This window comes from Protopterus annectens, chromosome 16.part0, assembly GCF_019279795.1.
Source record: "Protopterus annectens isolate FY-2018-M chromosome 16.part0, PAN1.0, whole genome shotgun sequence".
Classification (NCBI taxonomy): domain Eukaryota; kingdom Metazoa; phylum Chordata; order Ceratodontiformes; family Protopteridae; genus Protopterus; species Protopterus annectens.
Genome location: NC_056750.1, coordinates 712,799,783 through 712,823,962, shown reverse-complemented (window position 1 = coordinate 712,823,962; position 24,180 = coordinate 712,799,783). Strand labels below are relative to the sequence as shown.

The 24,180-nt window shown below is 39.6% G+C and overlaps 1 protein-coding gene across 2 annotated transcripts in view; it reads left to right on the top strand.

The window, feature by feature from the left end:
* The window catches only part of LOC122790475 (zinc finger protein 521-like), a 3,214,752-nt gene extending 3,206,409 nt beyond the window's left edge, over positions 1-8,343 (top strand). For both annotated transcript variants that reach the window (XM_044058016.1, XM_044058015.1), the window contains exon 39: positions 5,332-8,343. In XM_044058016.1, the coding sequence (XP_043913951.1) occupies positions 5,332-5,348 (17 nt within the window). In that variant the 3' untranslated portion in view covers positions 5,349-8,343. The remainder of the gene's footprint in view (positions 1-5,331) is intronic.
* The last annotated feature ends 15,837 nt before the right edge of the window (positions 8,344-24,180 follow it).

The window sequence follows — 24,180 nt, the reverse complement described above, 5'->3', positions numbered from 1 at the left end:
AGTGGGACAGTATACCCACTATAAACCAACAGGAATTCTAAAGTACTCAGGGAATCGCAAAAAGTAAAATGACTATGAAAAATAAAAATGCGTGTAGAGTGAGTCTGACAGGAGACAGGAGTTATCATTCAATTTACTTCACTACTGTTGGTACTACACTTTCCTCATAGTAGCTGCTACACACAGAACTGTCTAGTTAAAGTACCAAAACTTGTCCAACCCAACTTTCCTTGTTTTATAAGCTTTCTCAGGCCCCTCCCAGCAGATGGAGTTTTGTTTCACAACAGCAGTATTCTTTGACTTGTCCCCCAAGTTATGAGAATTATAAAGCTGCAGCTTGGCTTAGGTATTGGATGCTGTATGAATTTTCCAGAGCCCTTCTAGCCACTTTGAAACTTGCCACCAGAACCACTTACACAACTAAATGGTACATGTTCATCAATTTATGGCTACAGAATAAGGTGTGGACTCTTTTTCTTTTGCAAAGTTATGGTCACTATGGTGTGCAGTCAGTGTCAGTTCTGAAGTATCACACTGCTAATGATCATCTTTTGGTCATTCCTGTTTATAGTGAGCCACTGGAGAGTAATTCATAAGTGCAGAGGGATGTAGTTTGGACCTTGAAAGGCATACTTAAAAACTGCTTATCCATTTGGGCTTCTTTACCTTTTTAGGAGTTTAAGATTTTTATTCTCTCTCTCGAAAGGTTTTTCTTTACTCTTCACATTTTGAACCCACAAAGTGTTTCTTTTCATGAAAAGTTTTAACGAAGTATGTTTTACTATTTTTTCCAGGAAAAAAAACTCAGTGGCTTCAGGACTGAGCATTCTTGTATGATCTTCTGTAATAATTGGGGCTCTTGCTCAAAATCTCACATTTTCCGACTATATTGTTTTGGAGATCACAGTAAATTTTCATCCAGTTATCTCATTCTCTTTCTCTTGAAGAGGCTAATCATGGTGAAATATTGAATAAATCAAGTGTTTCACACAATGTTAAAGTGCTCTCAGTCCATAAAAGCTGCTGCTCAGTTCTCGGTTGTGTTTACTAAAGTTAGGTAGAGCAAAATGAACTTAAAAAAAAATACTATGGACAAAAACTGGAAAAATATTTTTATCTTGTCTTGAAGTTTTGTTAAGTGCAAATCTGTCTGTGCAGCTCAGTGATTAGTTATTTTTAACTTTTATTTATTTTTTTTATCCCTGAATGCTTTCATAGGAACAGACATCCTGATGTAATTTCCTTTCTTGTAAAGCCACATTTTGCCCGTAATGCATTGTAAGTGCACATTTCAGATTAATTCACTGTACTCTCTACATTTCCGCTGTGGCGACCTCTAACCGGGAAAAGCCGAAAGACATAACAACTCTCTACATTTAGGTCATAGTACCAATCATTTAGAACAGAAGTACAGAGAAGTACTCTTAAGTTTGACAGTACACAGTAAAAGTGCCATTGATTGGTTTGTAGTGACTCGTGTATTTGTTTCCTATATATGCTACACACTGTTTGAAAAACAATGCTTGCAAAAATATAAATGTATAGCCTGAGGTATTACAGTATTTTAAGTGAAATTTTGTGAGTTTCAGATCCTGTCTTTCTTCCCTACCACATTTTCTGAGTTAACCATCGTAGTAGTATATTTCCTGGCTTACAAAGCTCAACTCGGTAGTGAAGTTGTTGTCAGTGGTTACTAGGCTTCTTTAGCCACAGATTAAAAAAGGCTCATTAGGTTTTGTGACTCCAGGAGAAAAAAGCAAATGCAGCTGTAGATGCTACTACACAGTAAATAAGCTGTTAATATTTAGTCTGAGTAGTGTTATAACAAAAAGAGATACAGGTACTGTGCTGTATATGTTTTCTTTAGCAAGAAGCTTTCAGGTGTGCTAGGTGAAATGTGTAAGAGTAAGGGAGACAAATTCTTAAAGAAAATTTAGCCTCAATATGGTCAACACCAAGGAAAGCAGGGTAGGATGAAAATGACAATTGGATGAGAGAAAGGAAATTCACCCCGGGGATCACGTCAGTCGCCTTGCTAGACAGGGGTCCAGGGAAGTAAATAGTGTGGGAAGAAATAGCTAGGGAATTGTTATGGCTAGGCTTGTATAGGCCCTAGGGCTGATAGCCTAGTATCAACCTATGAACCTATGATTCGGAAGGGGGACAGGCTTGTTCATGAGTACTTTTGTGTGTGTTTGTTTAGTTTGTGAAAGTATGGTCACCATTTATTAGCAAAGAAAATGCACTCTAGGGAAAGGAAGTGTTGTGCCTTGGATGTAGTTTTCCTTTAAAGCTGTGACTGTACTTAGCTTAGGAGCTGCATTCATTTCATCATTATAAACTGGCCAGCCAAGGCCTTTTTGCATCTGTTAAGCTGCATTCCATGAAGAGTTTTGTAACACTGGCCATCATACCTCTCAACTGTCCATATTTTTGTTTCATATTTTTGGTCTGTTTCTCATAAAATTTTCAGTTTTCTGGCAAATCAGTGAGGGTTAGTCACTAAGTAATTGCAAACATTTATGTTTTGGACTTTGCATCCTTTAGAATAATGCGTGCTAACACAAATCCTGTTATTCTAGCAACTTTCTGAGTTTATAAGAACAATATTTAAAATCTGCCCCCCTATTTTTGGGGCTTTGTCTCCCCATTAGTTTAAGCTTTGTCCAGAATTCTTATGCTAAGAGGTGGAGAGTTATGCTGGCCATATATTTCAGTCTTTGCTGTGACTCTGGCCTACCATTTTCAGTTTTGCCAAACATCTTCACATGGAAAAGGCATCCACACCTTGTACTACTATCGCAGAGCAGTACTGCATGGACTCATTTCTTTTTGGTACTTTTAGAAGTCCTCCTTTCTTTCTGAGTTGTTGCATTTGAGTTTTTATTTGTATGAAGTATAGCCTGGTAACTTTTGTGTACTCTTGAATATGATAGGTTAATAGCAAAGGTACCTACAGGCCTTAAGAGTGGAAAGGAGGATGCTTGTGCCAGAGACATTAGGAGATAAAGCTCTAACTATGTCTCAGGTAACCCAAGTTAGAATAACATCGCTAGTGTTTGCCAATGCAAGTGGGGAAGATGGGCATGTAGATAGGAGGTACCTGCATTGAAGGCACACACAGGCTGATTTCCTTGGTAGATGCAGTTAAAAGAACTGTACGGTGCTGCCTGGGGGTGGGCAGGGCATTCTGCTGACATAAATCCTTTGCAGAAGTGAGTAGCAATTCAGTGCTGATACCCATTCCACCTCCCACCCACAGGGAGTTACTGAGCTCCTGGAAAATTGGTGGGGAATTAGGAGAAAACACTTGCCAGCAGTGGTGTAACAGTGCACCCTTATTCCTTGAACTTCTCATCACCAGCCCTGGAAATGGGTCAAAATTAGCCCAGGAGAGAAGTTAAGGCAAGTTCGGTAGACTTCAGTGGATGAGGAGAGGACCTAGGAGTATTTCATGGTCAGTTGTATGGGAGCCAAGAAGAGGAAGAGCAGCAAAAACATTGAATGTAGGCTATTATCAGAATTATGTTAAGTTTGTCAGTTTTATTTTTCTGTCTAGACCAAGAAGGCTGCCAGTTTACAGTTACTGTTTCATTAAGTAGTTTGTGTTCTGTATAAAATTCTCTTAATAGTAGACTGGCAGATAATTTATTAGACTGTTGAGTACACTCCAGAAGAGACATGAGTACTACTGTGACAGTGTGCGTCTTTTTTGTGTGGTTTTCCTCAGTGCCACCTTAACTTATTTGCACTACTTTCTGCGATACTCTTCCAGTAACATGTTGCATGAGGATTTTCAGTAGTCCCACTTCTGTTACATTATTTTAGGAAGGTTGTATTCTCTTCATTTTTGTTCTTCTTAGAGTAATATATATATATATATATATATATATATATATATATATATATATATTTTTTTTTTTTTATCTTTATCAAAAAAAAGAGTTTTGGGATTTAGAACTTGCACTGTCAAAATAGTTTTTCAGACTAAGCTCTTATGAATATTATTACTCTAGGGTGAAGCAATTCTTCCTTGTGTTGTGTTTCAGGAGTGATCTGTCCAACATTTTCTTTAGTTTTGCTCCTTGTATTTAGCTTTCAGTCATTAGCTGTTCAGCTTTTTGGAAATCCAGCCATTCAGACTGTGTACTTTGTTGTGTAGGACTTAATCCTGTTTGACTGTCAGACTTGAGGTGTCAGCGTAATGGTGATGATGATAATGATGAGGAAGGAAATAATACTTTTAAACAAGAACTTACAGTAAGAGTGATTTTATGTATGAAGATTCATTTCTTTTTTAATCTGCTGCACCTTTTATTCTGGCTCCCCTCCCAGAACCCATTCTCCCAGCTAATTCCTGCTGTAGCACAAGAGCCATGCCCATTTGCTCTTCAGCCAAAGGCAAAAGCCCTAAGGCCCTGTCGAGAGCAGGAATCTTATGATCCCATTTGTCCCAGATGGATGCTAGGGTTGGGTTTTTGGAAGTGGGTTGACTAGTATTCCCAACCTAAACCCTTCCTGCAGTTGCTTGACATCTAAATTCATTACTGTCTTGGAGAGAATAGTCATACTATCAAACATACACGTGTTCATGTTCCCCACATAATTTGCTACCTGACCTGGATGCTGCCCCAGGACCACACACACACACTCTCTCTCTCTCTCACTCCTAACAGTGGAATTAGCACTGCAATGATTTGGACTGCCTGTCCCCCTAGGTTTGGTGAGCCTGTATTAGTTCATAATTCCCACACCCCACCTGCCTCTTCCAGCTTTCCATGCTGCTATTTGAACAAGAGTCTTGTGGGGTATAGTTATGGCTGTATCCCCCCTGTGTCACAGAGATGGGCAAGACCGGAATTCCTTTTTAGATTATGTATTGTTTCTTCATTGCCAGTCTGAGATACTCTACAGGTCAGGCCAGCCCTTTTACTGTTTTGTTGTATAACTTTTCCTAACATTAAAACTTCATGTAATAAAACAGTGAACATTAAATCCTGTAAATACATTAAGAAAGTGCAAACCTTTAATCATTATATTTATTGTATGTCTATCGCATAATAAAGGATCAACAAGAAAGACATAGACATTTTACTTTCGTAAGATACGTCCCTTAATACATTGTTGTTGATTCAAGTGAATAAGAAAACTGACTGCATCTCTGTGCTGTTGAATAGTTATTGTCTATTTGTTGACAGCAGAACATCAGATATTACAGATGTCAGGAGACTGCTTTTTCTGACCTACATACTGAGAGTTATTTTAGTTTTTATGTTTATCTGTTCATTAATAAACATATTTTACTGATTAGATGTTTTGTTTTATTTACAGGACATGTGCAGACATGATTAAGCCTTCAATAATGGTATAATTTCAGGGCTGAAACTGTTTGTTTTATTAAGCTTCTCCTTCAAAACATCAAGAAGTCTGATATGCCAGTTGCATATATTGATCAACAGTCGGTAACACAAGCAATATTCCAGTGTACTTCTGTTGGGGGAAGGCCAAATGCAACCAGGGTTCACAGCACAGATACATGTGAAACTACAGATGGCTATTCTGTGACAGAGAGCAACTTTACCAGATAAGAAGAAGCAAGATGAAAAATTACAAGAACAAACTTGAAAGGCAAGCAAACACCTCTGTTTGGATTTGAGATAAGCTGTTACCAAATTCAGATGTGTATCTTGCATCTGTCATTTTTACACTGAATGTTACTTTTATTTGTTCTCTGATTGCTGCTTACCATCTCACATCAGACATTATGTAGCCTCACACTAAATCTGCCAGAAAAAAAAATGATACACTTAGTGTAGCTGTTGCTATTCCTGGACTTTATTTCAACTATTCTGGGTGTAAACTATTACTATCTTCTGAGGAAATCTGCTAGTAGAATAGAGTTTGTCCTTGGCACCACAGCAAATTTTTACCCATGTTGGTTTCTTTGTCTCTGAGGAAGTGTGATCTTAGATGGTCAATCTGACACTGATACTTAAAAAAAAAAAAAAAAAAAAATGCACAGTAATCCGTGGAGCCTCGTTTTAAAATGTGTATGTCATGAAACATTTTCCTGGCCTGCACCTAACAAGGAGAAGACAAAACTGAATAACAAAAATAAAAAATCAAGCTGCTAGCACGTACTATTACAAGAACATAATAATGAATGTTAGATTAGACTAGCAAACACACACACAGGTTAATTGGAAAAAGTTCACTCAGGACAAAGGTTGATTTAAGTTTTATCCTCCTTGAAACAAGCATACTGTACTGTAGACACCTAGCACTTGACATCAATATATTAAATGCAACTGGTCTGTGAATGAGCTCATATCTGCCATGAATGTGACCAGTGTCCAGAAGGCATTTATTTGATGCAGCCTTGTGCTGTAACTTGGAGAGCATCAAAGAGCATTACAGGCAGATCTCTACCTCTCGTGTAATTATAGATTTTGCATGTGTATGTGTGTGTGTGTGTCTGGATATTTTGTAACAAAGACTAGAATTATTTTCAAGACCTTTCAAACAAAGATGGACAGTTTTCAATTTTCCATAGCTGAGCAGTTTCAGGACAAAGGCAGCAGGTGATACAACAAAAGACAAAAAAAAAAAAACTCTTACAGTGCCAAGTAATTTGTGCCCTATTCCATAAAGGGCATTAGAATTAATCATATCTGTGGGACGTGTTCAAGATGTTGCTTAAATAAATAGCTGACGAACCATTTAAAGTTTGTTGAGTGTGAAAGTTAGTGGACTGGAGTTTATTTAGCAGATAATAGCTACTCCATTATTCCATAGGAAGGTAAAGTATTTGGTCTAAAGTTTGAGAAGGACAACTCCTTAAATTTTTTCTCAGAGCTGAATTGTCCCATTGTGATGCAGCTTCTCAGTTAGGTCTCCACGCAAGTCGTGTACATTGTAAGCAGGTTTGACTGGTAGTTGTATATCTTGGTGTTGCATAGGTTGCTAGCCCTCCTCTTATTGACATATGATTTTCACAAGTTAAGTGGATCACAGAGAGCTGTCACTGCTGATTGCAGTTCTGTTGGCCATACCCCCCTTCTGTTTGTTAGTGTTATCATTGAAGCTGAGTTGTGAATGACCCTAGCCCAAGGGTCAGAGCCCTTCTGACCTGCCAGTTACTCAGCCTGGCTGCTGGTGTTCAGTACTGCAATTTCCACCAGAGCCAACAGGAGTCATATGCCCTGCCCCACCTCCACTACCCCGCAAGTAGGAAATATGAGCAGGTATGTGCCTCAGTTATCCCCCACTACCGTCAGCTACAGCAGATGGTAACTGATCTTAAGCTATTTTTCTGTAGTCCGTTTTATCTCGGTATGCCACAGAGCGTAGGAATTGTTACTGAGGCTTTCAAACATAGATGCCCCAAATTTGGTACATGCAAGCATTTCATCTAATTTTACGTGCTTAAAACATATTGGTCACTTTCTGTGCAAAGCCTCAAAGTTTTTTTATAGCCTTCTTAAGACATATAATTTCAAGATATACAATTTTTGATTTGTTTTTTTACATTTTATTTTGTTGAGAAGGACAACTCGTGAAATTTTTCTCAGAGCTGAAAACTCCTGCTATGACATCATAAACGATTGGACCCAAAATGTCTTACTAACCAAGTTAATATATAGGCTACTGTATTTCCATGTTAAATGCATCAGTAAGAATTTCATACTTCCTAGAGAGAGAGGCTATGAGGTGGTAGTTGCAGATGAAAGAGCATACATTGACAATTAATGTATGTGACAATGTAGCAGTGAAACCAACTACCCACCCGGCTGTGTAAATATTGACTCGAGATGATTTTCACTGTTGATGTTTCACCCCAACCCCCTGTGCAAAAATTGGTTGTGGTTGGATGGATGTAGTAGCAAAACCACAATGTAAGAAAGAAGCTACCTATTTAAGGTAGTAATTTGTTTTATCTTTCCAAACTGCTTTGAATATGTATGTAAATCATTGCCCAGTATCTACAGTGGCATCATTTGTGGGTGTGATTATAGGGAAGAACTGAGTAAACAATGAAATTGAAAATGTCAGACAACACACTGCAGTCTTCATTTTTGGAAAATCACTTGGAACTTTAACATGAGGAGTATACCTAGAAATTAACTGTAAAACAAAGATGTTTTGAAATATGAGCAGTGTACAAGTTTTGTACGTGAACTTTTTTTTTCACTTTGCAGATATAATCCTTCACACATTGTGGAGGTTCAAACTATCACATGGTAGTCCAGGGAAAGGTGGGCTATACGCACCTCTTTTATTCAGGTGACCTGCTGGTAAGGTAGTAAATTTATCTGTGAACATTCTTTAGCAGCTATCCTATCTTTGTGAGAAAAAAGTAAGGGTCTGTACCATTTAGAGTAGATGAGCACTTCTTTACTCTCTCTGGAACAATGTTTGAAAATGTTCACTAAGGTAACTTATCATATTGGAAAGTGTAAGTGTAGGTTTCTCAAAGAGTTATCATTAGTAATGTCTCTGCTGTGCCATCCTAGCCATGGGGCAAACAAAACTCCAGGAAAGAGGTAAGGATGGTGCTTTTGCTGTGTTCATAGATTTTAATATGAGAAGTAATGAGAGACTTTTGTATAATATGCTGTTAGTTACTACTAGGCCAGTGACTCAAGAGACCATTGATGATCCTTGTGTGGTTTTCCCCAAGAACGATGTATGGTTAATCTATTTGCTTAGAGTAACAGAGTATGTAAATAGAGGCTGAAGTTAGTCAAACCCTAGAGTACTGGAAGTAATTTGTAAACTGCTTAAAGACTTGATCTTCTGCAGTAACTGCCAGACAGAAGCTGCCTTTGTTTTGAATCTTAGGTGGTTCAGCAGGCTGATACCAAAGTTGCTAGCATTAATAGATTTCTTAGGAAGTGGGTAGTCAGTCAAGCTTTCCATAGAGGGAAGGTCAGAAGAGGTTCCCACCAGAACTGATTGAATCAAGGTCATTGCTGGACCTATATGATGAACACCAGGCAGAGCAAAAACAAAAATTTGAGTGCACTGGTTTTATTGAACTAAAACAAACTGTAGTCCTGACAACTAAAGAGATTCAGAACACAATCTGTTTAAATTTAACTTATCCAGTAGGTTGCAAACAGTTAAAATATGCACTTCTTCCTAAAGTAGACTGTGTTTTACATCGGTCAGTCAGTCTAGTTCTTGATTTAAACCCCAAGGACTTAGTCTAATATCTCAGAGTAAAATATGCTGGATAATGTTCAGTAAGTAAATTTCCACCTATCAACCCCTTTCTAAGGAAACTACATACAGTATTGCATATCTTCGTCTGTTTGCATTGTTTTGATGTAATTACTTAAAATGTGATGTGGCAGCAGTTGCAAGTGAATTCATATTTACGTCCAGTAGATGTTCTAGTTACCTTACTTTCAGTTTATGTAATTTTTTTTTTTGTTGATGGTGTATCGTTGGGAGAATGCATGTATAGTGCATCCCCTAAATATTCCATTATAATTTTCATATAGTGCAGAGGTTTCTACAGTCACATGGTCATCCAAGGGAAGATGGTATGTGCACAGCCCTTTCTGCATGTGGCACAGTAACAAGGTTCTGAGCATACTGTAGTACCTGTCCCATGTCTGTAGGAAAAGGCAAAGGTCTTTCCCATTTCCAAAACAGGTAAGTACTAATGTTGCTATTTTGTAACCGTGCTTAAGGTCATTGTATTAATTTAGTAACTGATCATATTTTGTTGTGCTGTGCCTTCGTGTCCATGGGATGAGTAAAACTTATAAAGACAAGCACATGTGGATAGTGCTGTTGAAAGATGTTAATGTGATTGATTAGAAATTATGTAAGCTGCTTGGTTTACTGGTCATAGGTGGGACAAAAGATTAATAAAAAAAAGTAACTTTCTTAAAGTGATCCCTTGGGTAGTGAGTTGGGATTAACCTAATAACTGGAAATTCAGGGCAAGTTGCCACGAGGGGCCGTTCCATATAGGTCACTGTGGTACCTCTGTCATTTTGTGTTTGCAGTTCATTTCTAGATACGTAAAACTGAGGATAAGATAATTCTTTGTGCCACTAACCTGTTTATGTTTTGGAGTGGAATCTGCCCCGATAGATCTAACTGACCACCACCCATTCTGTAACAACCTGTTATCTCAGTAATTTAAGATAATCATTGTTTCTATGTTAGGCTGCACCTTACTCCTAGACAGAATGATGACCATATTTCCAAGGCTCATGATGAAGTCCTCATTTTACTTGCACAGTCATGTTATTCAAAGATTGTGATTTACCTCTGCATGAACTAGTTCATGTCTCCAGAGGCATGAGGCCCATATGTAGAGATGGAATCAGTGTAAAAGGAAGAGAAAGCTGGCAGAAATTAATTCAGCGTTAAGGCTTTGGATACCCTAATGTGGACCTTTTTTGTTTACAAAAGAACAGTGTAGTGTGTGTGTTTTTTTTTTTTTTTTTTTTTTAGAATTTTATTTTCTTACAGGCACCTGTACACTTACTTTTCTGTTGTGTGCTTCATGAAAAAGCAGTGTTCTCTGGGTGAATGGGTTCTGCTTAGAAATAATCCCCAACTCGACATTTGCAAGAGAGACATGATACAGATTGTAGAAAATCCTCAGCAAAAGTAGAAAATAGTCTTTGTGTTAGGCTGTGGTCTCAGTGGCCCACCCAAGTAGAAGAAATTGGGAAGGAAAACAGCAAGAGTAAACATCACCAAAACAGGATAAAGTAATTTTTGGAAAAATGTCTGTGATGACATTATTGAACATAAGGATGTCAGATGGTTAAGTGAAATAAAAGGAAAATAAATCCAATATGGATATCATAGGAATCAAATTAAACAGTGACAGAGTTAAGAGCTATCTGTTGGCAAACACGATGCTGACATTTGGTTAAAAGATGTAACATATTTTCTGTTTTGATACAGCCTTAAGTAAAAAATACCTGGATGGACAACTTGGGCTGACACCATCTTGGTTAGCAGTGGATAAAGCTGTACTCTTTAAAACTAAACCTGTAAGCTTTTCTAAAAAAAAAAATATATATATATATATATATATATCAGACCGGTCCCATGCCTTTTAACAACCTGTAGGTTGTATACTGGATTTGATATAGATAAAAAAAAAATAATTTGGTGTCATGATGGAAGGCTTCAACCTCAGTACACCATGGCTAAATTACATAAGATCATTTAACATCTTTCCAGAGTTGTAGATTATGGGATCTTTTTCAGATGTACAAGATGTACCACACATCCATAACTTACATTGCAGTTATGAAAAAGTGCTGGACTGCTTGCATCAGACACACAAAAAAGGTCACACTATTGTTTCAGGCATAAAAATTCTTTGATGTTGTCATGGACTAGGAGTACAGGCTGTAAATCCAGTGTTATGCATGCTAATCTACCAGGAAGCAGATAGGCCAGGTCTTACTATAGGTGACTGTTGACAGAGGTGAAGTGGATTGCAGGATCATGCCATGTGCATGCAACTGCAAAGAAGTGGTTCACACTGTTAGCGACACTTGAATGATTTGTTACATATTTTAGGGCCAATGGTTTATAAAGTAAAAGATATGATAATGTGGCGAGGCAATTCTACCTGAAAGAATGCAAACACTGTAGTGTACAGAGAGAGATGAAAAAACGATGGAGACATGAAGCAGACATAATGAATGAAAATGAAGAAAAAATGATTGTGAGATCATTTACCAGCTGTTAAGAAAGAAGTAAGAGAGCCAGATATTGGAGTTGGACAAGAGAGCAAGTGCCCAGCTCTTTGGCATGGATGGGCAGAGCTGTGATTGTACTCTAGACAATCAGAGTTTGACTAATAGAGCACTTGTAAGTTTGTGGGGGGCATCTTATATCAGCTTACCCCTTCCTGAGATGTGTCTAAAGCCGAAGCATACTGTGGTGGTGACTGAGACAATTTACTCATTTATCGCTTCTATTTCCCCTTCATTCTAAAAATTCCCACCCCTGGCTGCATATAATGCCCCCCTTCCCAGTTCTTGCCATTCTTAAAGGGGGATGCTGATCTCATCATATGGAAGGCTGGTAAAGATCTTTTGAAAAATAACTTGCTAGAAAATATATATGATCCTTCACTCCTTCATTGCATTTCTGCCGGTGGACAGAAACTGGTCTGTTATTGTACATTAAAACTAGATATTTGCTCCAGTTGAGTACTGGCTGTTTTGTTTTTTGATATTGCCTTTTGAGCCTGTGCACCAGCCGTCCCTACAAAGGTTTTGATTTGGGGAATTTTTGCATTTACATTTTATATAATAAAAAAAAATTTAGTCATTAAACTTTACATTTTTTGTGACGCCTTTGCCATTTGATTAGCAATTTCTGCTTTTGTAACTATTCTTAATGTGACATTCTTTATAGTTAGCATTAGTTGTGTTTATTGCAACTGATGTATTTTTTTCACTTTAACACTGGTTGTAGGTAATGGTCACTGTTGATGTAATACCTCAACTCCATGTGCAAAATAGTAAAAAGGGAGTTGATGCTGACACTGACCATGGATGATAGCCTCAAGATATTTGGCCATTGTGGCCATAAGCTTCCTCTCCAGGACACCCATGATGTCTGTGGTGTGCCTGGGGCTTTATCACCTTTCAGCAGATTGTGCCATTTGCCTTTATTGTGCCTTTGAGTCTCAATCATTAGTGGAACAGGAAGAATAAACTTATCCAGAAAGGGACTTGTTCTTCCTGATCCCAAGACTTCCTCAGGCAAGTCAGATAAAAGGAAAGTAAATGTTAAGGAAAAAGAATACAGAAAAAGAAAACCAGAAGATCTAGGTCCATCTTTTATTCTTTGGCATTGGTCTTAGTGCATGATACTTTCCCTGCAGTTCCAGCTACTTAGGAGCATTTTCAGATCTCAAACAGGTCCCCAAGAAAATCCATGGGCAAGCACTCCTGTGAAAAGGAGCTACCCACTTTCTGACATCATTTCCTTCATCTTCCACCTTTTGGTCTGCCAGGTTCTTTAGGAGTACAACAGATGTTGACTGGCACCACGTGATGTGGGCTATCCTGAAGGCACAGATTGAAGTGGGTGTCATGTTATTCCTACAGTATCTTGGATAGGCTTGGTATATGCTTGCTCCTTGTTTCAATACCAGTAGTTTTTGAGCCAAGACATCAACCAAACTTTCACCTAGACACCAATACCTTCACCTCTGTTTCATTTGACACCTATGGAGTCTCTGAGTCAGCTGTTCAATTTAGAGTCTTTGGCAACATCCTTGTTGCCATCTCATTTGGTGCCATTCTCAGTGTTGGAGTCCTCAGCCATTAATGCATTTGCACCAAACTCCATCTAGAAGCCTTTCAGATCATCTGCGTCAGGACTTCCGTATGCAATGTTTAAGTCCACTTTGGTGGGGATGAACATAGCTCTGGGTCAAGGCAGCCTGATGCTGACAAATGTATTGTCAGCCTTTGTTGCTGTGGAGAGGATGATTGCTTCTTTACCAAGAACACATACACAGCTTCAGCTGATGTCAACTCCAACCTCTTGCACCCAGAAATTAGTCCTTATGCAAGTTTGTCATATGTCCGTGGGGCAGAACAGAGTGAAAAGTTTCAAGGAACCTGCAGAGTCTTTAGAGATTGGGACAAGTCCCCACAATCTTGATTATTTCCTTCTATAGCCATTCTTTGTACTTCAGACCACTCATCTTTTACCACAGATCCCCTCTAGTGTAGCACCAAAGCCACTGTGGATCAGGGGTTTGCCATGCCCTCAATAGCTGTTGTGGTTCCTCATTATGAAAGGGAGAGCCACTTTTGTCTTTCCAGGGAAGATTCCCTGTTTTGTCAGAATGTTGTGCCTGTCCCTGGGGAAGCTGCAGCTGCCATTAATAACACTGTTGGCCCCATTTTTCCTGTCAAAACTAAACATGTGTCTGTTACTTCTCAAATTATTCGTTAGACGATTAGTTTCAGGGTCTGGCTCGAGGTTACTTTCAGGCTATTGATCCTTCTTATAAGATGGTTTCTGGGAAAAGAAAGAGGGATGCTTGTTTTCCTGAAGAGATACAAGATTTTGAATCAGGACAGGAAGGTGAAAGGACAGATGCAGGGTTTTCTTCTCAGTTTTCAGATTCAGACTCTGAGGATAGCTTTATTTCTGAGTCTCCTTGTGGGGATTTCTCTCATTCTGAGTATATTTCTATATAATATGCCAGTGTTTTCAGAGGAATGGACTGTTACACAAGGAATTTCCAGAACCTTCACCCATTCCTCCATTTTGGTCTGCTTTGGAGGATGTATGAGTCACTGCCTGCAAGTTTCCTGATGAAATGTATAAAGTTCCTCAGTCTTTTTAAGTTTTTATACACTCTTCTCAAACCTGACCCAACATCTCTAACTTTAGTTAGTCCTACTGTTTTTAAACATTTAGTAAATTCCAGTCCTACTCTTTTTGATAAGGATTGGAAGTTTGTTGATAATTATTTGGGAAAAAGTGTGTGCTTCTGTAACTTTGATTTTCAAAACGTTGAATTGTCAGGCTCTCATATGTTGAATCTGACTAATTGTGAAAGTTTTGTCTTCAGTTTCTTTTTGTGAGGGAAAAATCTTTAAATCTTGTTTTTTTCAGTTGCACAAGTCACTACACATTGTCTACAGTGCATGTATGGCTTATTTGATACTTCTTCCAGGGATATGGCCGCTGGCACTGTTTTGAGGAGACTTACCTAGCTATGTTGTCAGAACCTCCCAGATGATGTAGAAATGATTTTAAATTTTCCTTTGGATAGGTATTTAGGTATTTGGTCCCGCTGCTGCAGAAGTGATCAAAAAAGTGTAATGAAAGGGGCAGACTGATACAGACAATCTTTTTAATATTTTTCAGCCTTCCTTTACTAGATTTCTAAGGGATTCTTTAACTCTCATCCAGTTTTCGCAAAAACAAAATAAATAGTCTGAACAAACTACAGGGAAAAAGACGTTTAAGAAGAAGTTGGCAAGGGGGTTCCAAAAAAAATCCGGGAAGCCCCCAAAAGCAAGAACAGTCTAACTAGTAGGAATGACTGTTCTTGGGATCCTTGTCCTCATCCCCACCCCCTTTATATCTTGGCAGTTCCCTTTCCTTTCCAGAAAGTATGAATCTCCACTTTTCTCTTTGGCAACAGATAGTTTAGACAAATGGATATGAAGATCATTTGTCAAGGTTACAGATGGCAGAGGGAGGAAATTCCTCCTTTCCAGGGGGTAATTTGTCATTTTCCAGATCAAACTGTTATTTTCACCTGTCCGTCATCACATGCTGTCCCAGGGAATAATAAAACCAGTTCATTCTTCCCAGGTGGGGAATGATTTTTATTTAAGGATGTTTGTAGTACCAAAGAAACAAAATACTTGGGAGACCAGTTCTGGATCTTTATTTCCTTAACCTGTTTGTGATAGTGCCCAAGTTCCAAATTATGTCACTTCACAATCTTTTATTTCAAAATTCAGGTTTCCTGATAACACTAGATTTAAAGGATGCATATCATTGCATCCATGTTCTTTGTGTTTCACTGTTGCAGTCATTACATTTGGGTTATCTGCTTGCAGGTAGTCCTCAGTCGGCCTGATTAACAAAGTCTTGGGTCCTACGTCGGTTGCTGTCCCTTCTTCCATGACGTCAGGTCGTCAGGGGTATAAAACATGCAGCCGATGCCATTATCCCATTCTTTCTTGCCGTGCAGAAGCAGTTCACAAGTGCCGGTCGGCTGACTCCTGAAATTTTCGTTTTCGAGTTTCAGAACCGAAGTCTTCAACAAAAGCGAAGTACCCCATTGGGGAAACTTTTTCTTGCTCCTTACCAATGTCAGTAAAAGTTAATAATTGCATTACTTGTGGAAAGCAAATACCTCATAAAGATTTTCATTCATACTGTGTTCCTTGCCTAGGCCCTGACCACAACGTACCTTGCTGTCGGTTTTGTGCTTTATTTAATCAACGCACTATCCGTCGTCTGTATATTTTCATCTCTAAATATTTCAGTTCTCTGTTTAATTATCCTGAAATGTTGTCGGTTAGCCATCCGACTACCGGGATTACAAAAAAACGCAAAGATAAAGACAGAGACAGGCCGCCGAGGTCCAAAACTGCTGACGACGCTTCTCCTAAGTCAGTCGCCAGTTCGCCGGTACTCAGTGAGGCACTTTCGCAGCCTCTGATACCTGCTATTTCTGATTCGCAGGCCCCTACTGAGACCCATTCAGAGTCCGGTATGCCGCAAGATGCTTCAACTATGGAACCCGCGGATGTTTCTACCTTGGATGGGTCCGGAGCCGCTGTGCAGGCACCGGCTTTTGAGAGTGTATTCAGGCCTACAAACTTGCATGTTAAACTTATGCCTCCTTCTTCAATTAGGCCTAAATCTCGAACCATGCCTAAAAAAACAATGCCCAGACCACATGTTCAGGCCTCTATGCCTAAAAAACAAATGATAAGAATGGCTGAAGATCTAATGACTCTAATCCGGGGTAGCCAACCACCACCCCCTTCTAAGAGGCTTAGGACTGAAGTTGTTTATGAATCTTATGACCAGGATTCTGTTTTTTTCTGATTCTTCTGATGATCTGGATTTGCCCTTATCTACTTATGAGGGTTCTGATGCAGAGGACTCCATTCCCTCTGCTTCCCCTCCAGAGGATTTTTCTTTTGGGGAAACTTTACATACTTTAAGGGAGCATTTCCACTGGGAAAGCCAGGATTTTTCTGATTCATAAAAGAGGCTTAGGGTTTCTTACTCCTACCTCAGCATAGGCCTTTATCTATTCCTCCTGTACTAGACATTGTTGATGATGCTTTTTTGAAATCTAGTTTGGCCCCTGATTCCATGCCTCCTACTACTAGAAAACCTGACCAATACTACAGGGTCCCTGAGTCACACAAGTTCCTTTTTAAAAATCCTATTGCGGATCCAGAGACTATTTCACAGGGGCCCAAGGGCATTAAGGCTTCTAATGCTAAAAATCCTACCCCTTCTGATAGAGACTCCAGGGCGCTGGATAGATGGGGTAAGAAGGTTTACACTTTTGCAACCTTGGCCATTAGGGCTTTAAACTGCCAGTTTCATATGTTTAAGTATCAGCAACATGTTATTGGGTTGCTTAAACAGGAAATTATGTTGATTCCAGACTGTGTGGAAAATAAAGGATTACAGGATTTAATGCATTCTGCTGAACAAGTTGGAAAATATACTTTGCAATGTGTCTTTAGAGGCCTCTTGCAGGGCTGCTGTTACTGCGTCTGTGCTCAGAAGGCATGCTTGGCTTAAGGAGCAATCTTTGCCTGATCATGTTAAAGCAAAATTGTTGGATGCTCCTTTAAATCAGGACTGCCTGTTTGACAACAAGGCTGAGTAAGTTCTTAAAAAGATGGAAGATAAAGCTAACATCTATGCAAACTGTTAAAGATTTCTTACAAGTTCGGCCTGCTAGATTTAGTAGGCACTGACCCTCTAAGAATCCTTTCCAGCCCCTTCCAGGACTTCTCAAGCCAAACCCAGACACAGCAAAAACCCCAGGTTTCAGTCCCAGAGGGCACACAGGACTAATCAGTGGGGGCGCCTCCACTTCCAAATCTGGGAGTAATTAGACTCCCCCCCCCCCCTATGGTAAACTGTCTCGGTGACTTCCTTTTAAAATTTCCAAGCACTTATCAACTGACTGCCCCTTTGGGGGGAAAGATTGCTTTTCATGCTTTTCATGCAAAGAACTGGGAACTCATTACCCAGGACAAATGGATTTTAAATATAGTGTCCCAGGGATACAGATTTCACTTCCATACGTTGCCAATGTCAAGCGGGTGGCCGGACCTACCCCCAAATCAGTGAGCAGTGGACCAAAAACAAGTACTTTCTCTCTTAAGCATGGGGGCTATTCAGTTGGTACCAGAAGAGGAAAAGGGACAAGGTTTCTACTCGAGACTTTTCCTGGTACCCAGAAAAGACAATTCATGGCGTCCTATCCTGGACCTGTCTACTCTAAACACCTTTTTGGAGATTCCAAAATTCAAGATGCTGACTCTTCACCAATTACTTCCAATGCTAGGCAAAGATGCCTGGTTGGCAACACTAGATTTAAAAGAAGCATACCTGCACATCCCAATCAGGGAATCTTGCAGAAGATACCTGCGCTTCAAAGCAGGCTACATACACTATCAGTTCTCTGCACTGCCCTTTGGCTTATCTGCTGCGCCCAGGGTATTCACAAAGTGCCTAGTTCCAGTTACTGCATTTTGCCAAAGAAATATTCAAATATACCCATACCTGGACGGTTGTCTAACTCAGGCAGAAAGCCAGGACATACTTTTGAATCATCTGGCCTTTGTCCAAAGGTTTCTAACTTGTCCTGGGGTACACCGTAAACAAAAAGAAATCACACCTGGTACCTTGTCAACAAATTATATTTCTGGGAGCAAGCTTGAATACAACTTCCCATATGGCTTATCTCATGCCAGAGAAACAAATTAATTTGACAACCTACTTCAAACAAGTGGCCACAAAAACCCTGCTATCTACAAGACAATTACTGCAAGCCTTGGGGTTCATGGCCTCCTGCATTCTTCTAATTCCATATGCAAGACTGCATATGAGGAAACTACAGTGGTATCTAAAAAGCCTATGGTGTCAACATTCTCAGGATCTAGAAGCAATGATTCCTGTCCTACCTTGCCAATGCCTAGAGTTCCTTTGGTGGGCAGAGGCTTGCCACCGAAACAAGGGACTACATTTCACACCACCCCCTGACGCCCAAACACTAACAACAGATGCATAAGACTATGCATGGGGGGGGGCTTACCTGGCAGGGAAGTACATTCAGGGCAAATGGAACCCAAAGCAAATGCACCTGCATATCAATCAAAAAGAAATGTTAGCTGTACAGAATGTTCTGACAGCCTTCAAGGACCACATTCGTCCAGGACTACTAATGGTAAAGACAGACAACACCACTGTTATGTGGTACATAAACAAGCAGGTGGGTACACATTCTTACCCCCTCTGCAGACTCGCCATGGCATTGTGGAACACAGCCTTGAGCTCCCAAGTGCACCTTGAAGCTCAATTCCTGCCAGGAAAATTAAATACACTGGCAGACGGACTAAGCAGAAACCTCATGGACCCACATGAGTGGAAACTGGAGCCAAGGATTTTAAACATGTTGACTAGCATTTGGGGGGAGCCCAGGTATAGACCTGTTTGCCTCTCCCCAGAACTACCATTTGGACAAATTTTGCACAAGGACTCCCACAAACAAGCCTGGAAAGTGGATGCTGTGTCCTTCAGCCTTCCCTCTGCTCTCCAAAGTACGACTAAAAATCAAACAGGACAAACCAAGGATGATTTTGATTGCTCCAGACTGGCCATGCTAACACTGGTACCCCATCCTGCGTAGTGTGTCATGGTTACCTCCATGGTACCTGCCTCAGTCTCCCTCACAGTTGTCTCAACAGGAGAACCAGATTCTACACCCTCATCTTCTAACACTGAACCTTGCAGCCTGGCTAATTACATAATGTCTCCTTTACCATCCCTCTGTAAACCTGTGATGGATATTATTTTAGAGGCCTAGTACTAGAAAATCTTATGCTGAAAAATAGAAAAGATTGTGCGCCTGGAACCAATCTCAAGGGATGAGCACAGCAGCGCCCAATTTACCTCAGATTTTACAATACTTAATTGAGATGCTTCACAAGGGCTTGTCTTTTTCCTCCATTAAAATCCATGCCTCGGCCATTTCAGCTCATTATAACACAGAACCTCCCCTCTTCTCTCATCTACTGCTCAAGCAGTTCCTCAGAGGGGCCAAAAATTTGAGACCACCCAGGAGAGCTGCAACCCCAGCTTGAGACCTTAACTTTGTTTTGGAGAAACTCGTGCTACCTCCTTTCGAGCCAGCTGCTACTGCAGACTTAAAATTTCTTTCTTGGAAAACAGCTTTTCTTTTAGCAATCACTTCAGCTAGAAGGGTATCTGAATTGCAGGCCCTTATGGCAGTGGAGCCTTTCATTATCTTTCATGCAGACAGGGTGTCCCTCAGAACCAATCCATCCTTCATGCCTAAGGTGGTATCTAGTGTGGCTCTTAATCAGTCCATTCATTTGCCAACCTTCTTTCCCAATCCACAGAACAAAGGGGAATGGATACTGCATTCCTTAGATGTGCACAGACTACTTAGATTCTACTTGGACAGGAGTAAACCTTAAAGGAAATCTGAACAACTGCTGGTGGCATTTGCTGCAGGGGCAGAGGGGAAGGCTATTTCAGAGCAAACCATTTCTAAATGGATAGGCCATTGCTTTCATTTCTGCTATAAGCACCATGGAAAACCTATCCCCCAGGGGATCAGACCTCACTCCACCAGGGCTGCATCTACCTCTACAGCCTTTCTCAGAGGCGTCCCTACCAGAGACATCCTAGAAGCTGCTACCTGGAGTTCTGTACATACTTTCACCAAGCATTATCATTTGCCAATTTTCTCTAAATCCAGAGCTGGCTTTGCCACTGCAGTGTTGCAGGGCCTTATAGCTGGTCCTAATGTTATCTAAATTCCTCCTCCCAACCATAGCTTTTGGAATCTACCCAAATGTAATAGCTGCAACAGTGAATACACTCTAACATCTACATTTATGGTAAGTGTACACAACTGTGCTATATTCATCCAGACGTCAGGTGTTTAAGTTTTTGTTTGTCTGGATTACGTTATTAGTCCTCTGCCTTTTTTTCTGGACTATCCACTATATCAAGAATGTTTACCAAGTGTCTAGTTCCAGTTACAGCTCATTGCAGGCTACAAGGGGTATCCACATTTTTCCATATTTAAATGATTTGCTTATGTTTGCAGAGTCTTTTCAAAGTGTCAGGAATCTCTCACATGCGTAATAGATATCTTGTACAATCTGGGGTTCCGAGATAACATTCAAAAGTCTCTTTTGACTTTTTCATGCAGGATTGTGTTCCTAGGGGTTAGCTAAACACCTCAGTTCAAAGAGCTTTTCTTCCACAGGAAAAAAATAGATGTTTATATAGATTTATGTCTTAAGATTTTCCACTCAGACTTTATTCACTGCTAATGAATACTTCATGATTTTGGGTCGTATGGCATCTGTGGTTCTCATGAGACCCCTGGCAAGACTCCACTTGGGAAAGATGTAATGATACCTGAAGTCTCTTTGGTCTCAGCAATGACATCCTTTCTCATTTCAAATCCAGTGCAGGGGTTTTTCAGAAGAAAAATCACTTGGTGGAGACAACAGATATCCTTAAATCCAGGTATCCTGTTCTCCCTCCCTGTTTGCAAAGCAGTCAGACATCACAGAAGTCTCAGACTTTGGAGAGCAGTTTCAGGAAGGATAAAAGTGCAAGGTGTGTGGGACACCTAGGTCAGATGTGAGCATATAAATATCATAGAGATGCTTGCTCTGATCAAGGCTCTCAACTTTCTGAGTCATCTTTGATCCTCAGGACCTCTTCAGGTTGTTACACACAAATACCACTGTCAAGTGGTACATCAACAAGCAAAGGGGAACCAGATTTTACCCCTTTTTGCAGACTAGTCTTGTTAGCTTGGAATATAGCTTCACAGCACAATCTCACTCTGCAGGCATCACACATGAACACAAGGAAGGACATGCAATCTCCGCACAGAAGGCACCCTGCCCAAGAATCGGACTGGGGAACATCTTGCTGTGGGGTGACAATGCTTTGACATAGGTTACCTGTCACTACTTTTTCCAAATAGTGGAGAATATATGCTTCATTTATTAGATGTTCGCAGACAACTTAAATTTTATTTGCACTGTACCAAACTTATTAGAATATCAACAATTTGTCTCCTTTTCTAAAACAAAGTTGGGACACCATGTGTCAAAAGTTACTTTCTAAGTGTTTGACGGACTTCATTTGTAAAACACAAGGATTGCCTCTGCCCTCAAAACCTAAGACTTATTGTAATAGAGCAATTGCTACCTTTACAGCTTTCATGAAGAGTTCCTCTCAGTAACATCTGTTCATTGGCAACTTGGTCAATGGTTCATACCATCATAGATCATTACAAGTTTGATGTGCAATCTAGAGGTTGTGCATCTTTTGGCCTCTACCATTCTCAGGAACATAATGCCTTAATGTTAGAGCCTTGTTGTCTCATTTTCATCCAGGTGAACAACTCTCTCTCCTCCAAATTGTCATATACAATCTTCTGGTGCTTGGACAGAAATTGACTGTTTAAGGTCACCTTTCCAACTGTAACATGCTTAATAAGTTTTTTCTTTCTTTGATTAGTTCATTTTAGAATCAGTATAGCTTTTCGATATGATTAGAATAGTCAAACTAGATATGAGGTTATTCAGACAGAAGGAGGGAATTGTGGGTAGGGGAGAAGTCAGAGTCTTGGATCCAAAGCTCTTGTAGTAGAAGGCACTGAGTGTGGAGCTGATCAGGTCAGACAACCCAAAGGCTGATCCGAATGAAAATGAGACAACATGGATCTATCGTTATGCTAATTGCATAACTTTCGTTTACTTTAAGCAAAACTGTCCATCTCACCGCTTTCTTTCCTGAACCTAAAAATGAAAGAGAAATGATACTCCCTACCTTACATATCCATAGACAACTGTGGTACTGTCTTGATTTAACCAGCTCTTTCAGATCTTCAGATTAGTTCATTTCTTGTGAAGGTAAAAGGAAGGGCAACCTGTGTCAAAACAGACTATTGCCTTTTTTTTATTTTTGCAGTTTCAGCCAAATGTATTTTTTTAACAACTTCATTAAGTTTTCACTTTAGACATAAACTAATAACCAAAAAACATACAAAATAAAGACAAATATCCACAAATCTCAAAAATGAGCCCCACTGCAGTAACATTCCCAAGTGCATTCACGTAAGTGCTTTCATTCCCAACTAATCTGGAACTTTTTCAGAATCACATATAAAAAGGCATACACACTGTTTATAAAATGTTCAAGCTAATCATTCAAACACATCAACCAGTCATGTTTAAAATCCAAGAATGAATAGAAAAAAATAAAGTTAACTCTTAGTTATCTGGAACTCAAGCAACCGGCAAAAAAAAAAATCATCGAAGAAATACAGTGCAATTTTCATGTGTTGCACTTTTTGCCCCCCCCCCCCCAGCAGAAACATACCTTACGTTTTTAGAGTTTTAAAAAAGAAGAGGGGAATAAATTCTGTCTCTTGCCCTAGCCTGAAAACAAGTCACACCAAACAAATAGTATAGCGTACAGTATCAGTCAGGCCTATTTTTAATAGTAACTCTCAACCAGAAACTACAGTTATCCAGCATCTACCAATCCACATGGGTGCCAGTTAACTGAGAGTTTACTGTACATATAAATTATAACCAATTTAATACATCTCATTACATTCATATTAAGTTAATATTAAATTATAACAACCCAAGAAATTTAATTTTTAAAATGCAACTGATAGACAACGTTCCATTAAGACCAGGGGCAGTCCCTGGATTCAATTTCAGTTGCTAGTAAAGCTCCTGGACTTCCACAAACAAATTAGCATCACCTCCTCTTGGGTTATCCCCCAAAATAAAACTCTCTGGTTTGGAAAGTCACTCGTATGTTTGACTAGAGCATTATTAATATTTCCTTTCGCCATACTATAGTTGTGTTCATATATACATTCCCTAAATGTTCGAATCGTTTTCCCAATATAGAACCATGCACATTCCTGACATGTCGCTATGTATACCAGGCCTTTTGTATCACCTAAAATTCATATATGTCACAGTGTTGTTAACCATCCTAGTTCCCTCAACCAGGAACTTACAATGCCCACATTTAAAGGTATCTCATGTAGCTACCATCCCCATCTGCATATTGGAGTTAGGGCGTTCTGTTAAAATTTTTTATGCAGGTACCTTGCCTGGCTGCAAACTGTTGGGGTCTGACCAAACTTGTTGCAGATCTCCTCAAAATATGTAAAAATGCCTGAGATTTTTAATGTAATATTTTTAATTGCCATGTAGTCCACACTACATGTAGCTACAAAAGCTGTTAAAAAAGTGGCCATCCTTAAAATGTTTGGTTAGTATTCTCCAAAATACTCCCTCCGAGTAGGGGATTATACAAACCTATTTGTCTTTTCTGTTATTTCTGTAATTAAATTGTCAATCA